At 35.6% G+C, this 16,878-nt stretch overlaps 1 protein-coding gene across 1 annotated transcript in view; it reads right to left on the reverse strand.

Moving 5' to 3' along the window:
- Window positions 1–5,088: 5,088 nt before the first annotated feature.
- Window positions 5,089–16,878, reverse strand: part of LOC129725872 (rho GTPase-activating protein gacZ-like) — a 73,704-nt gene continuing 61,914 nt past the window's right edge. The window contains exons 3-6 of the mRNA XM_055682225.1: window positions 6,666–6,750; window positions 6,385–6,602; window positions 6,032–6,312; window positions 5,089–5,966 (exon numbers count right to left, since the gene is read on the reverse strand). Coding sequence (XP_055538200.1) covers window positions 5,852–5,966; window positions 6,032–6,312; window positions 6,385–6,602; window positions 6,666–6,750 — 699 coding nt within the window. The 3' untranslated portion in view covers window positions 5,089–5,851. The remainder of the gene's footprint in view (window positions 5,967–6,031; window positions 6,313–6,384; window positions 6,603–6,665; window positions 6,751–16,878) is intronic.

The following is a 16,878-nucleotide window of genomic DNA, read 5'->3' on the forward strand; positions in this document are numbered from 1 at the left end:
AGTTTTGTTGGATCATAAGCTCACTTTCAATCAACATTATACTGCTGTCATATCCAAAGCCTCGAAACAACTTGGTTTCATCACCAAAATTGCTCGAGACTTTACAGATCCATACTGCTTGAAAGCATTGTATTGTGCATTAGTTCGGCCAATCCTTGAAAATGCCTGCATCATCTGGAATCCTTATAACCTGTACTGGAAAAACAGAATAGAACGCGTTCAACGAAGGTTTGTTCGTATCGCTCTGAGACATTTACCCTGGAGTAGACCCAATAATCTTCCCTGCTACGAAGACCGTTGTAAGCTGTTGGATTTGGATACACTGGAGAGTCGGCGAAAGATTCAACAAGCTACCTTCATAGCCAAGCTGCTGAACAATGAACTTGATGCCCCGGTTTTGCTTTTTCACCTTGATTTTCGAGCACCAAGTAGACTGCTTCGTTCGTCAAACTTACTGACAACTAGGTCTCATCGGCCTTGTACGGCTTTTTTGAACCACTGACGTCATGCATCCGTACCTTCTCGTTGGTCGAAGATTTATTCGATTTCGGAAATGTTTCCTCACGTGCTTTTGGCAAAATAATCTCAAGGTCTGGGATGTTGCAATTGTTTTAGATTTAGGATTTTCATGTAGATAATATCAAAATTGTCAGATGAATCGAACAAAATACAAATACAAATACAAATACAAATACAAATGACTTTTGACCAACTTTTTCATTTGTGAACCACAATGCACCGGCAGAATACTATGTCCCTAAATGAATAGAACTATATTTTGAGTGGTGATAATCTGACGAAGCAAACCATTGGAAATTATTTAAATTAGCAAAAAACAAGTAATATTCAGCAGAAAAATAAAACTAAACCCAGAAGCAGTTCCAACGTCTCCCAAAGAATCTCACATCTAGACCTTTGCACTTTTCGTTTTCTATATCTTGTAACTCTAATTAACACTTCATTTGGTTTTCAACAAGGTTAATTAGCTGCAATTAGCACTCTACGAGTTTGTGCGATCTTTTGTTTTATAGTTTTCATGCTAGAATGTACAGATTTGAAAGCTAAAAACCTGTAATACTCTTTTACGCGAAGGATGCGGAGATGGTAATAAATATTTCCAACTTTTTTTGGAATGGCCTTACCATTGTACAGGAGAATGGTTTAATCAAATATATTAAATACCAATATAGTTCACTTACGTGAAATTATGAAGACAAATTGAAAATGACAGACGCGTTAGTCACCTTTTCGACCGCTAGGTGCGCCACTTCTGATTTTGTTCTACACGACATGCGAAATAGAGTAACTTTTGACAATAATATTACCCTAATGGGTACACTGAAAAAAATTCACATTTTATTGTGGAGTGAACTCGGCCGAATATTTCATAATAATAAAGTTCACCTATGCATAAGGCAATCCATGGGTGGTGTTCCACGGTTTGTACGTTTGTCGACCTCCAACAATATTTTGAGTTGTAAAATGGCGACTTCCGGTGACTGGGAAACTGCCGAAAATGACCAAATACCACCTAATTTGGGTGTTTTTTTAACCAGAATGACGCTCAGAGGCCAGAAATTGTCTCGAAATGCCAGTTTGAAATCCAAGATGGCGACTTCCGGTTTTTGAAAAATCAGACAAAATTTTGAATTGTAAGATGGCGACTTCCAGTGATTGGAAAAAAGAGGAAAATGACCAAATACCACCAATATGGGTGTTTCTTTAACTAGAATGACGCTCAGAGGCCAGAAATTGTCTCTGAATACCATTTTGAAATCCAAGATGGCGACTTCCGGTTTCAGAGAAACAGCGAGATATGACCAAATACCATCCAATATGGGTATTTCCGAAATCTGAAACCACAAATCGACCTCAGACAACATTTTAAGTAGTAAAATGGCGACTTTTGGTGACTGGAAAACTGCCGAAAATGACCTAAATACAACCAAATATGGGTGTTTCTTTAACCAGAATGATGCTCAGAGGCCAGAAATTGTCTCCAAATGCCATTTTGAAATCCAATATGGCGACTTCCGGTTCCTAAACAACAGTGGCAAAAGACCAAATAACACTCATTATGGGTGTTTCCGGGATTGTTATGATGCGCTGAAGCTACAAATCGACCTCAGATAACATTATGAAATGTAAAATGACGACTTCCGGTGAATGGGAAACTGCCGAAAATAACCAAATAACACCCAATATTGGTATTTCTTCAACCGGCCGATTTCCATCCAATATAAGATGTTTCGATGCCAGAATGATACACAGGAGCTAGAATCGACCACAGACAACATTTTGAATTCTAAGATGGTGACTTCCGGTTTCTGTAGAACAGCCGAAAATGACTAAATAACACCTATTATTGGTGTTTCTTTAACCAGAATGACGCTCAGGGGCCAGAAATTGTCTCCAAAAAAAATAGCCTAAAGGGACCAAATACCACCCAGTATGAGTGTTTCTGTAACCAGAATGATGCATGGAGCTAAAAATTGACCTCAGACACCATTTTGAATTGTAAGATGGTAACTTCTGGGAAACAGCCGAATACTACTGCATATGAATATTTCCGTAATCGAAATAATGTAAAGAAGCCAAGCATTGACCCTGGACACCATATTGAATTCGAAGATGACCACTTTCAGTTTCTGGAAAACAACGAAAATAACTGAATACCACCCAATATGAGTGTTTTCGGAATAGAGGTGATGTACTAAAGGCAAAAGTCGAGGATGTTGTCATTCCAATAAAACCAATAATTTCGAACGATATAAACAAATCGCAAGAAATCAATGAATTTGGAATGTTGAAAATTATTGAATTAAACACAAAAATAGGCGGGACGAAGTTTGCCGGGTCAGCTAGTTAAAGCAAAGCTGCAAGTGATGAATGCGAAGATTAGAACTCGAGAGCAAAAAATTCGGAGGGATAAAAAAAAAACAAAAAATACTTTCAAAACGAAGAAAACTAAACATTAAATAATAGTTTTTGCATAACAGTTGTTATCACTAATTATGTTTGTTTTGTTGAAAATCTTTTATATATAATATAATAAAGCTTTTAAACCAATTACAACATGATATGTATCCATGCTTAAATTGTTAAATTGATAGAACATTCAAGTGTTATCTAAGCTAAAAGTTGCACAACAACCATATACGACTATTGACAACCATTGTGCGGTTTCTCCTTTTATCTTTTTCACGAGGTAATTGAAATATTCATTTAATTGTACACTTCGTGGCCTGATTATTGAGCTTGAGCTTGACGGCCGCACATTTCGTAGTTGCTTCCCGTGATGGATCTGAGCTAGTGAAGTTACACAGGGAACCACGTATATAGCAACTTGGGATTAGTTTACCATTTACACGTCGTGGCCTGATTATTTGAATATTTCTTCTTCGTGCCTCGATAAGCTACATCTATTATATTATCAATATTTAACTCCCGGAATGGCGTTAGTTTTACATACAAACAATATACGCACGAAATCTGCAACATATTTTTTTCTGTGAAAGTATGAAATTTAGTCAACTAAATCTAAAATTGAGTAAATTCAGTTTCGTGTGTGAGAATGTCACACGCTCACAGAAATTCAACAACAATGCACAGTGGTACAGTAAGGCAATGTAGGCGGACACGAGTTTTTCGATGCGATTTTGTGGTTTTAGAGTAAAATTTTTTTTCTAAGAACTTGTTTCGGGTGGTCCTGAGGTTCGGTTCTAAGAAAATTAGGGTGGTCCTGAAATCGACTAAATGAAAAAACTAACTTTTTATTTGCATAAATAAATGTATACATTCATCGGCACAGTTGTAGATCAACTAATTTTAAGCAACTTTCGGTATTTCTTCACAATATTTATACAATATTTGTTCTATTGAATGATACCAGAATCTATTATTTATGTTTGCCCTAAACGGAGACATCAATATATCAAAAGGGCCTATTTTTAAAATAGAAATAGTGAAAACTATGACAATGTTTTTTCGTCAAAATTGGCGTATTTTTGATTAAAGTTACCGAGGAAAACTTTGTTTTTAAATTTGAATTGAAAAAATATAGCGAAAAGACTGTTTTTGGAAACCAAATTTCATGTCTACAAAAAAGTTTTTTTACAAAGTTACTTAGAATTAGTTGGTCTACAAGTTTGCCAAAGAATATTTTATTTTGTTGATATTAGGACCACCCTAATTTTCATTCGCACATGAATCGAGGACTATGTATAAGAAACAACTTTTTACAAAAACTATGGCTTTAAACCGCAAACCAAAATCGCAACGAAAAGCCTATGTCTGCCTAAATTGCCTTACTGTACCACTGTGCAATGAGTTTAGTTACCTTTTTCACCACAAGAGGGGGTGTTCCCTGTCTGTCTTCACGGGAATATATGGGAAATTCGAGAGTGAACTATATTGTTATTTTAAGATATTTGGTTTAATCTAACAAAGAGCTCTTTGTCGACTAGACTTTCAGCTCAAACAGACGGCTGTCGCTGTTTACACAAAAGTCAGAATGTGAACTGAAGAATGCAGGTGGAGCTCCTCATGTAAGGAATCGGTCTAAATTCTTGTAGCCAGAGAAGGTAAACAGGAAGTGTGCCGCGGTTGTTAGCAAATCAGACTGAATTTGTTTCACCTGTAAACGAAGACACATGTAGCCAAACAAATACTTCTCCAGAAACGGCTGCTGCAGTTTTTTCTTGTTTGCTTTTCCCATGCGTCAGCATCTCTAATTTCATATCTAAAAAAAAAAAACGTTTCCTATTCTCACAAAATTTCCATATTTCACACTGCTAACTGCAACGGCAATCGTGTATGATTTAATATAACAAAAATAAAAACGCGGTCAGACGTAAGTGACTAAGCGAGTGACTTCAAGTCAAAATATTCATACTCTAATTGATATACCAATTGGATAGAGCAGATGTTAACAAATCAATTGCTTTCCTCGTTCCGTAGTTGGAAACAAAGTATCGAGCGAGTGTCTTCAAGGTCTAGTCCGCGCATTGTTTAGCCTATCTTAAAATTTCAAAAGAGGTTCAATTAACACAAATGTTATAAAATAAACGTTTTACTGATCGAACATAATTTATTTGCATATATATTTTTTATTATATTATAAAACATTACAAGTGATATATGTAACTATAGTTGTACGTTTCCGGTAATCAAAAATTATAATAGCCATATAACTATTTGTCTTAAGTGACTAGCATAATTGTTTATTTAACTTATTGCTACGCGATTATAGTACCGTGCACAAGATGTAAATAATTGTATATGGAATAAACATTAATTCTAAAATTAAATTTTCATATGTGGTAGAACTTTACAGATGCCTTTTTCTATTCTAGCAAAATCCACCAAAGGCACAAATTGTTGTTTAATTTTGTTCTGATATATAACTAGATTACTTTGGCACTACATCTTTCTGTTCAGATCTAGATAAATCTATTTTGACACATTTTTTTAAGATTATTGAAAAATTTTAAACCGGTATTGCTTCCACAGTTTACACAGAAACAATGATTACAGACTAAGTTTTCTATGTACAAACCAAGTGTTCAGAGCACTTCGACCTACACTAACGATGTGATGAACTGTGTGAGAATTTCGAATATTAATTAAGTCATAATTAGGCCTACACGTAACAGCTAACCATCGGTAGATGAAAACTATAACAGTAAACAGTCCATTCTGTTCCAGAAAAGGCACAACTAGCTGCACAAAATCAAGGATAAAAAAAATATGGCATATAGGAATCTCAAGAAATGCGATAATCATTTATGTAAACCAGTATTTACACCACTAATAACTGTCACGTTGCTGTTCGGCTAAATACGCGCCCCGCTCATCCCTTGTAAGAGTAGCTCAGCTTGTCCTCTCGAGTGGGACATTTGCCTTTGGCTATGTTGTAATGCCCGTATTCGCAAACCGGCGCCTCACAGCGTCCGTCTTTGATGCACCTGAAAGATACGTACCGAGTTGTCATAATTTCGAAACACATTTAGCATTGGTTAGTTTGGTTTACCTTCTATTTTCCATGGAAAAATGTTCCAAACCACGTTTAAATTGGTCGCACTGTGGATCACTTGATGAGCAATCACAGAAACATCGGTTGTCATTATCAATTACACGCTGGAACAGTGATGGACAAGTGCAAACCGGGGCCCCGAGTGGCGGCGGCGGCACTGTCGATATCGGCGTTATTGAAGTAGAAGAAACGGCTTCAAGTCGATTGATGCATGCGCACTCCGTATGGTTAATAAAGCTCAGTCTTTCGATTGTTGACCTTGACCCAACGGTATGAACCTATAACAATATGCAATTTAAAAGTAAGTGTACGTGGAATGCCATCAGCCCGATTTATCTTATTCAACGTACAAAAAAGTAAAGTTCAATCGTTGTGTTCTTCGAGGAGGCGCAGGTTTGGGTTGGCAGGCAACATCCCACATCGTCTCCACAGCGATGCAGAATTGTGCAATGGGGAGTGTACTGCTTGGTAGGATCGGTCGAGGCTAATATTATCTTTGGTTTCGGAACCGAGCAAATACCTTCCCGCCGGAGCTTGCTAGCGTGGTGCGAAGCTAGACGAGACATATCTAGGGAAGGGAATTTATCTTCATCGAAAATTATCTGGAAAATTTATACGAAACCTTAATTACCAGTATGGGGAGATTGTTTCGGAGATTTCCTTCCTTCCAGCGTGGGCTGAGCAGCGGTTGGCTTCAGTGGAACGGTTTGGGAATCCTATAAAGAGAAAGCATAGCGATCTTTTCGACTTTTTTTTTTTTTTTTTTTTTTTTTTTTAAGGGGGGATTTGTTAGTAGCTTAAGTATTTATGATAAATATTAGTAAATAATGAGAATGTGAGTCCAATCACAAATGGTGACTTCTCAACACTGTTAGAAATTTGTAATTTTAATTGTAAGGTTTTGTTTGCTTTCGCAATTAGGACTTATCATTCGTAGGGTTTTAAACCTACTTGTCAGGAAAGGGGAAGTAAACTTACAACTAACTTAATTGCTAACTTATTAGCTATAAAGAGAGCTTATCGTAGCAATTGAGGATTACAACGATTTTTGTCGAAAATTGTTAATAATTTTATTTGACATAGCTTCTAATGGTTCAACACCAGTAAGTCTATGTAATTCGAGTGTACCAAACCAAGGAGGACGCTTCAAAATGATTTTCAGAATTTTATTCTGAATCCTTTGGAGCGTTTTCTCCCTTGTTGAACAGCAACTTGACCAGATCGGTACAGCATAAAGCATTGCTGGTCTAAAAATTTGTTTGTAAATCAAAAGTTTGTTCTTTAAACAAAGTTTAGAATTCCTGTTAATGAGAGGATATAAACATCTCGTATATTTGATGCACTTGGCTTGAATACTCTCAATGTGCTTTTTGAAAATAAGTTTTTTATCATAAATTAGTCCCAAGTACTTAACCTTGTCGGACCAACTTAAAATAACCCCATTCATCTTGACAACGTGATTATTGTTTGGCTTGAGGAAAGAAGCCCTAGGCCTCTGCGGAAAAATTATCATTTGAGTTTTAGAAGCATTGGGAGAGATTTTCCACTTTTGCAAGTAGGAAGAAAAAATATCTTAACTTTTCTGCAATCGACTGCATATGACACGAAGACTTTTTCCTTTTACGGAAATGCTTGTGTCATCGCAGAACAATGACTTTGTGCAACCTGGAGGCAAATCAGGAAGATCTGAAGTGAATATGTTGTACAGGACTGGACCCAAGACTGAACCTTGAGGTACACCTGCTCTGACAGGAAATCTATCAGATTTTGAATTCTGATAGACAACCTGCAGAGTTCGATCAGTAAGATAATTTTTTAAAATTTTGATTAGGAAAATTGGAAAATCAAAAGTTTGCAATTTCGCAATCAAACCTTTATGCCAAACACTGTCGAATGCTTTTTCTATGTCTAAAAGAGCAGCTCCAGTGGAATAACCTTCAGATTTGTTAGCTCGTATCATATTAGTAACTCTGAGCAATTGGTGAGTTGTGGAATGCCCATGGCGAAATGCAAACTGTTCATTTGCAAAAATTGAATTTTCGTTGATGTGTGACATCATTCTGTTAAGAATAATTCTTTCAAACAGTTTACTTATTGAAGAAAGCAAACTGATTGGTCGATAACTTGAAATCATTTCGACTTCCTGTGGTATATCTTATTGGGTCTAATAGGGGACAAATTATTGAATATCGATCTCCAGGAACCTACAACATTTACCTTTCAGTGACTCCCAAGTTCGTACAAAACATTTTTCGGTGAATGACGTTAGATTGGTTGACTCAACGACTAAATAAGTTTTGCGTCAAAAAATTGCTGTTGGAGCAAGTTACACGAAGAAAAAGTCACGAAATTGCCTATGAAGCCTACGAAGGATAGCGGTTAGAAAAATTAGTACCTATGTTTAGAAAAGTTACGTTTATCAATCAGATGTTTTAAATTCTTTTCATAGGTATTCTAAATCAGAATCATCAACTTTCGAGTTATTCTTAGCTTAGATTTTTTTATGCAGTCCCTATCCACCGCATAAAAAAAGATTTTTTGAATAATGTTGTGGAAACATTGTCAGCTAGCACGTGCAGTTTCAAATGATTTTTTATGCGATTTGTTTTGTGCGGTCCCTATCCCTCGCACAAAAACAGGTTTGACTGTACATCATTCTAAGTTGAGCTTAAAATGGAAAAAGATACCACTGAAAACTAGAACTATTCCAGATTCAGAACTATTCCAAATCGAGCTCTAGGATGATTGAAAAAAAAATCTAAATGCCGGAAACCTGAAGATTAAAATGCTTCTAAATTATATTAGGAACGGTGAGAAGATGCTTTCGCGAGACAGAGAAAAATTAAACTCTAAAAAAACTTCAAAGGCCAGAACGGCAAATAGAAAGTGGTAACCAATTGAGCTCAGATTGGCGAAAACCGCTTTCAAAGGCTAAAAAATAAACCCCACAGGAATATGGTTTTAAATTAAGCTCAGACTGGTGATGAAATGCTTCTAAAGATTACAAAAGGCCAACACAAAATAGCAGTGGTGGGCACCATTCCGCTAATTCGCTAATTCGCTAAAACGCTAATTAGCGACGCTAATTTTCAGTTAGCGGTTTCGCTAATTTTTGAGCTGATTAGCGAACTGTTAGCGTCGCTATAATTTTGACCTTCGAAACGCTAATCGCTAATTCGCTAAATTTGTAGAGAAGCGACAAAAAAATATTTACAAAATTTGTGAGTTGCTGATGGCGTACATAAATTGATTCGAACGATAAACGTACTTTACGGCGAAAATTACTTTTTAACGTATGTTTCATTCAAATAACGTTCATTTGTCTCAACTGTCTAGTGTTTCTCTCTTTACGACATAAGTGCAAGTCAGTCTTTTTACCATAGAATGGGGTTCCATTTAGCGTACAAGCCACTAGAGCATCCTGAAATTATGGTAACTTCTTCGATTCAAATAATAATTGTGTTGTTTATGGAAAAAATTTTAGAGTAGATTTTTTTTACATACAAGCAAAACCAATTTTGCTGCTCCTTGTTTTTAATTAAATCCTCAAGCACATACTAACAGACGTAATATTGGAACCTACCTTCAGTCTCAAAACTGTTCGAGTTGGTCGTGATGGAACCGATTTTTTATCATTGTAAGTCTCTTATCTCTGATACGCAGAATGGATTCAAGCCAAAGCGTTCAACAACAACGAATCTTCTAACGTTCAAATCATTTTCAATGGATATTATGTCTGAAGGGCACCAAACCGATGCTATATACACTGATTTGTCAGCAGCCTTCGATAGAATTAATCACAACATTACCATTGAAAAACTCTACCGAATGGGATTTGGCGGAAACATTTTACGCTGGCTTCAATCGTATCTTGCGTATCGCCACATCATGGTAAAAATTGGAGACAACAGATCGCAAGAATTTCATGCTTCTTCCGGAATCCCACAAGGTAGTCACCTCGGGCCTTTAATCTTCATCCTCTACTTCAACGATGTGAACTGCATTCTCAGTCGCCCCAGAATATTATTGCCGACGACATGAAAATTTACGCCAAAGTGCTGATAGCATATCTGCTATACCGTTGCCGCAGCCTCGCGAAATTTGGGAATGATAATGAGAATGGCCAAGAATTTCAGGGACGTGTATTGCAAAAGTCTATATTGCTCATTAGTTCGCTCGACGCTAGAATACTGTTCGGAAGTGTGGAGCCCTCATTACTTTGATGGTGCCAACAGAATCGAAGCAATTCAGCGGAAATTTGTACGTTTTGCTCTTCGACATCTACCTTGGAACGATCCTCACCAGCTCCCCAGTTATGAAAATCGCGCGCAGCTCATCGGCCTTGACTCTTTGAAAGTAAGACGTGATCTTTCACGAGCTATGTTAATTGCTGATACCCTGATGGCGAGAACCGACTGTGCTGTAAAACTGGGCAATATCAATCTAATAATCAATTCCAGAGTCGTTCGGAATAACCTTTTCCCTGCGAATTCCTTTCGTCGTACAAATTATGGGGCAAACGGAGCTCTTAGTGGACTTCAGCGCGTTTTCAATAGTGTATCTTCCGTTTTCGACTACCATCTACCTCGCTCTAGTATTAGGAGTAATTTTTTAAATATATATTGAGTCTGTTGATGTTGAACGAATAAATAAATAAAATTTACAGTTAAACCACAGTCATTGCGTGACAGCGTCGTCTAGAGAGCTGTCATGCAGTCTGATATATTTTTGTGGTTCTCAGTTTGACACATGCACGTACACTAGCACTGCTTTTTTTACGGAAACTACTGTTATCTCCCAAACGAAGAATTGATTCAGAACTTGCTAGAAATGTCTGTTGGTCTGTGTCTCAAGTTTGAAGATCGTATTGTAAACTTCGAACCTCTCATTATAAAGAGCATTCAAAAGTAATTATTTTCGTTTGTTTTTATGAGCTATAAATATGGCCACATGTCAATCTACGTGTTAAAAAGTTAGCGATTAGCGAAAGTTCCGCTAATATGGGTTTAGCGTTTAGCGTTTAGCGATTATCGAGCTTAATATTCCAGCTAGCGAATTATCGATTAGCGTCGCTAAATTTTCAGTTAACGGTGCCCACCACTGCAAAATAGATACCAAATTGAACTGGGAATGACGAAAAAGTGCGTTTAAAAGGCCATAAAATATCAGAGAATAATACCTTTTGAGCAAAGAATGGCGAGAAAACACTTTCAAAGAATCGCAAAAAAAAAACAAAAAAAAACAAAAACAATATCGCACGCTTAGCCTTGGGGCTAATAGCGGTCTCGATCAACTAGATTAGTTGAGAGAATTCGTTATCGATATCGTTTTTTTGGCACATTTTGCATGTGTAGGATAAGTACAACGATACACCGTGCCCCAGTGCTGAGTCGAGAAAATTTCCAGCTCGAAAAGATTCTCGACTCGATCGGGAATCGAACCCGATATCACAACCGTGTGGGAGAGCTAGCCGACCGACATTGCTAACCACAGCCACGGGGACCACACAAAAAAAACAAATTCATCCCAAATAAACTTGAAAATATCGAGGAAAAATACACTCACTCCGCGGCAAGAAAATGTAAAAAACAAAAATGAACCGAGATGCGATCTCGCTGAATATAAATTGAAAATTGCCCCAAATTGAACTTGGAATAGTAAAAATTTGCTTCTATGAATCGTAAAAGAAGAAAAACGTTCCCAAATTAAGCCCAGAATGGTGAAAATAGTGTCAGAAAATAGCTAAAAAGGAGATGATTCCACGAAAATACGCTTCAAAAACACCTCTAGAGGTCCAAAAAGTCTTAAAAAGGAATATAATAACAAATTTACCTCAGCTGAGAATAATGGAAAACGCTCCTAAAGGTCAGAAAGTGATAAAAAAATCGAGCCCAGAATGGCAAAAAAACAAAAAACGCCAATGGAGGCTAAAAACCAAATCTCAGATGAGACTCACATTGACTAGAAAATGCTTTTAAGCCAGAATGAACTTTATAAGCGATCGCGCTAGCGAACAAATGCAGATAAAAGTTAGAAAATGCCAGAACAAAATTGAGCAGAGATGAGCTTAAAATAGTTAGAAAAGACCACCAAAGAAATTAAGTCGTAAAAGAGAAGGATTCCAAAAATAGCTCAAAATAGTGAAAAATGATAGTGAGAAATGCCAAGAAGAAATTTAGTTCAATATAATAAGAAAACAGGCCGAAAAAGGAAAAGGTAGAAAAAATATTTCAAATTGAGTTCAAAATATTCAACACAGAAAATTATTTCAAATTGAGTTCCAAATAGCGCTTTCAAAGCCAAAGAATTTAAAAGTGTAGAAGAAAATAATTCTGAACTGAATTCAGAATAATAAAAAATGCTTTTGAGAGCCAGAAAAAAGATTGCAAATCAACACGCTTCTAAAAATTGGAAAAAACGAAATAGAAAGTAAAATTATCTTAAATTCAGTTAAGAATGATGAAATGATGCTTATAAAAGTTAGAAAAGACCGAAGCATAAATGATGTAATAGAGTTCAAAACAGTTCGAAAAGTGCAAATAAAAATAAACTGAGGTTAGAGTAACAAAAAAACGCTTTAGAATGCCAGAAAAGGAAATGATTTCAAATTGAGCTCAGAACAGTGAAATCTTCAAAAAAAAGTTTAAAAAGAAAATCCAAATGATCCCAAATTATTCTAAGAATTTCTCGATTCTGAAACGTCTTACTTTTTCGACCGAAAATGATCATATTCAAACTTATTTTTTTCGATTTTAAGAAATAACTTATCTCCAATTTTTTTTATGATAAAGTACAAAAGTTGCTCTTTCAAATGAAACCAGAAGATATTTTTTTCATCTGCCCCATTCAGAGATATCAACAGTTGAAAAGGGCGTATTTTAAAAATTAAAAGCTTAATAGCTTTTCACCCATAAAAGATATCGTTAAAGTATAGCCACCAAAAGTTGCGTCTTTTAAAGCTCTAAAAGTCGTCTGAACATAATTTTATTGAGAAAATTGAATTAAACAAAGTAGAGCGAAAAAACCGTTTTTTAAGAGCCACCCTAGGCAAAATTGCTCTAATTCAGTCAATTTAAGAGCTACAAGAAAGTAGTCTTCAACAAAGCTGCTTAAAATCAAGTGATCTACAACTTTACTGAAAATAAAATTTTATTTTTCCACAAATAAAAATTTTAGTTGGTTCTAGGACCACCCTAATTTTCACCTCAGTTTAAATGTAGACCAAATTATAATAAGCAACTTCGCCATATAAAGTATGGCTCTAAAATCACAAAAATGTATCGAAAACTCCATTTCCGCCTAAACTGTCGTTCTGTACCACTGTGCATCGGGTGTAAAGGTGCCGCCACACGGCCGCTATTTCCCTTAGTTTCTAAGTCATAGTTGATTGTAAAAAGCATTTTTTGACGTAGGACTACGTCTAACCGCACTATATCGAGATACATTCCGCGAAAACTAAAACCAAGATGTAACGCCAGAATGAAAGATTTCAAACGGTTAAACTGATGTAACCACATGATGGATCACAATAATCAATATGTCGTTGGATTGATAAAATGATGGACAATTTTGCGATTCCTCAGTTATCATTATCACTTCATTGTTAAACAGTGAAAATTGAATAAAAGTTTCAAGGTCAAATTTTCACCAACAATGTACCAATCATATGCGAGCACGCCTAGCACAGACTTCATGAATAGACACCAACTGCATGCTGTGATATCCTGTATAGCAGTGGCAAAAAAAATTTTGACAGAATCTCCCCGTCCCAAAAGGTCAACTAATGTTAGTTTCCATGAGCCTAGACTATTTTGATGTCTTGAAGGTGAAGCTTTCTCGGAAAGTTCGTAACCACCTCCATTATTAGACAGTATGACGTTCTGCTGTTAATAAATATGTTAATGTTAATAAACTGATGTCTTGAAGGAAAACATGCTGGCACAGGCAACAGTACTGCACCGAGCATTGTATGAATAGAGCGCTGGTCATTCGTCGTCTATCAGTGCAGAAAAACTCGATATTCATTTGTGTGCAGCCAAGCCAAGTAAAAACTACATTGCCGCTGTTGACGCACGGTGGGGCGTGGAACACAATCGAATTGCCGTCTTCTTCTTCTTGTTTCGTATAGCAGCAAATATCAGAATTCAATTTGATTTTTCGGGTACCGCAGAATACGCTGCGCCGCCGGGGACAACAAAATGCGTTGTTTATTTTTGAACTCTACATTCTGCTTTTTTCAGATTTATTTAAATAACTGAATATGGTATTTGAAAGACAATAGAAAACTTTTTTTTGGAATTTGCATTTACAAGAAAATATTACTTTCCATAACCTTACTTGTAATTGAACAACGCTATGCTAACATTAATTGCCGTGGCTAATGTTGTGCATCACTCTTGCCCAGTTTATTTTCGAAAATAACAGACATATAACCTTCAAATATGATATCTTCGTTGTTCTTTGGTATCTTGAAACTAATCAAATTTTTTCTGATTGATTCTGTATACTGATAAAATGTTTAAATTGACCTGAATTGAATGTTAACATGTTCATAAAATTCTATGTCAATTTAAAATTTTCTGTGAATATACATTTTCTACTTAAACTGTCATTCATTATCTATATTTTTTTCCACGAGCTTGTAACTGCAGGAAAAAAATTGATGTGACATCTTTGCCGCTTTGTGATCGGTGAGTGAGCCAACTTTAACAAGACAAATAGATATAGAAGGAAGAAGTTTAATTTCTACTAAATCGTACTCAATTAAATATTTTATAGAAGGTTGCCTTTTCGCGTGTTAAAGAAATTTCGCTGTATTAGAATGGAAGGTATTCATCAATAGTCTGGAAACCAAATTTAGGGGGAAATTTGGGTCTAGAGCTCTATAGCAATATTTTAGAGAAAAACTTTCTTCAACAAAGTTGTTACATATGATAAAGCGCTTATTGAAAAAGTATCAAAAATTGGGGTGACCAAAATTTTCAATGCTATCAAGTATCTAACTTTTTTATTTTTGTAGATAGAAAACCTTGTTCTACAATTTTATAGCTCCAATAATTTTAAGTAGCTTTGAAAAAAAATACTACAAGGTATACAGCCCTAGGGTTGTATGAAATGGTGACGTGGGACTAAACACTGTAATTAGGGGATTTTTTGTTACAAAATATACAGAGTCTGCAGACAGAATCAATGTGTTTGCTCAGCGACTGTACGTATTTTTATTTTCAGCCTCCCTGGAAATCATTATTTGGAATATATTCAACAACACTCAAAAGAATATCATTTATATTTGGCGATATTATGCCTGTAGTATTTTTTTGTGCAAAAAATATGTATTTGACAAGGCACAAGCATATCGTGCTTGTTGAAGAAGCAAAAGAATTTCTCGTAATGCGTCAAAGTCAGAATTAACTCTATATCCTCAAAAACCAAATCCAATCATACTTACGTTATCATAATGAATGGTTTTGTTTTATTTAACTGTAATTAAATCAAATCTATTGTATGGATCTTACTTTCAAAATAATATGAAGGCCCTCACAAAGGTTCATCAATTAGCAAACAGGAGAAAATATTTTAAACAAAATTATTAACAAGTTCCAGCAAAAAATCGTAGCAATCCACAATTACATTTTTTTTTTGCTTGACAATTTTTTTAATTTTCCTACAACTACATTCGCTGTATTACGGAGACAGGAAATAAACGTTTATTATGGTAAAGCTTAGAATAATCATATATCATCTAACAATTTTGAAAAGTAAAAGAGATTCTGTACGAATCTCACTGAATAAACAAAAAAAAAATCAAGCATTCGCAGGCTCTTACTCTTCCATAAATGTATATATTTAGGAATTTACTCTTTCGATACTATCCGGTCAAGATTATTTAGTGAATATCGAAGATAAAATTAAATAAGTATCCGTTGCAAAAGTTTACAATTCTTGTTGAGTAATTTATGGCAATCATATTTATGAGATAAACTTTCAATCACCATCAACAGCAGCATTACAGTTTTTCCTCAATCGCATACAAATAGAAATGTACGAACAAAAGTGTACCACTGCAATACGAATAGTACCGCTGCAGTACGAATAGAAGTGTACCGCTGAAATGTACGAATAGAAGAGTACCACAGTTGCTTTTACCGGCATGTTTTCTTTCAAGACATCAGTTTTTATTAGGTTCTTCAGAACCTAACACGCAGGTTTAGAAATTGTTCAAGGATGGGTATTGTTTCAAACTTTTAGGAAAACTTTTACCTTCGAGACATCACATTAGTCTAAGCTCATGGAAGCAAAAATAAATTGACCTATTGGGACGGGGAGACTCTGTCAATTTTTATTTCGAAATTGATACAGGGAATATCACAGGGAACGGATGGTGTCCATTCACGTTGTCTGTGCTAGGAATGCTCGCATGTAATTGGTTCACTATTGACGTAAATTTGTTATTGAAATTTTTCATCAATTTTACCGCTTAGCAATGAAATTAGAGTGATAATTCGCATATTACAAAATTGTTATACATTTTATCTATCCAACAACATATTGGTTATTATTATCCATCATGTGGTTATGCTGTTATTAACGTTTGAAATCTGACGCAACATTTGCCCGTTTCATTTCCAATTTTACAGAATGCATCCCAGTATAGTAAACAAAGACGTGTCCCACGTCAAAAAAAATTCTCTTAAACATTGCTATATAGCTCTAGACCCAAATTTTCCCCTAAATTTGGTTCCTGGACCATTGTGAATGTTGAAGAGAATATTTTTTCTTCTAAGGTAGAGTGGTACAAAGAAATAATCAAAATACAGACCCCGTTCGATTTTGGCAACACGCCA

The sequence above is a fragment of the Wyeomyia smithii genome, chromosome 2 (genome assembly GCF_029784165.1).
Source record: "Wyeomyia smithii strain HCP4-BCI-WySm-NY-G18 chromosome 2, ASM2978416v1, whole genome shotgun sequence".
Lineage (NCBI taxonomy): Eukaryota > Metazoa > Arthropoda > Insecta > Diptera > Culicidae > Wyeomyia > Wyeomyia smithii.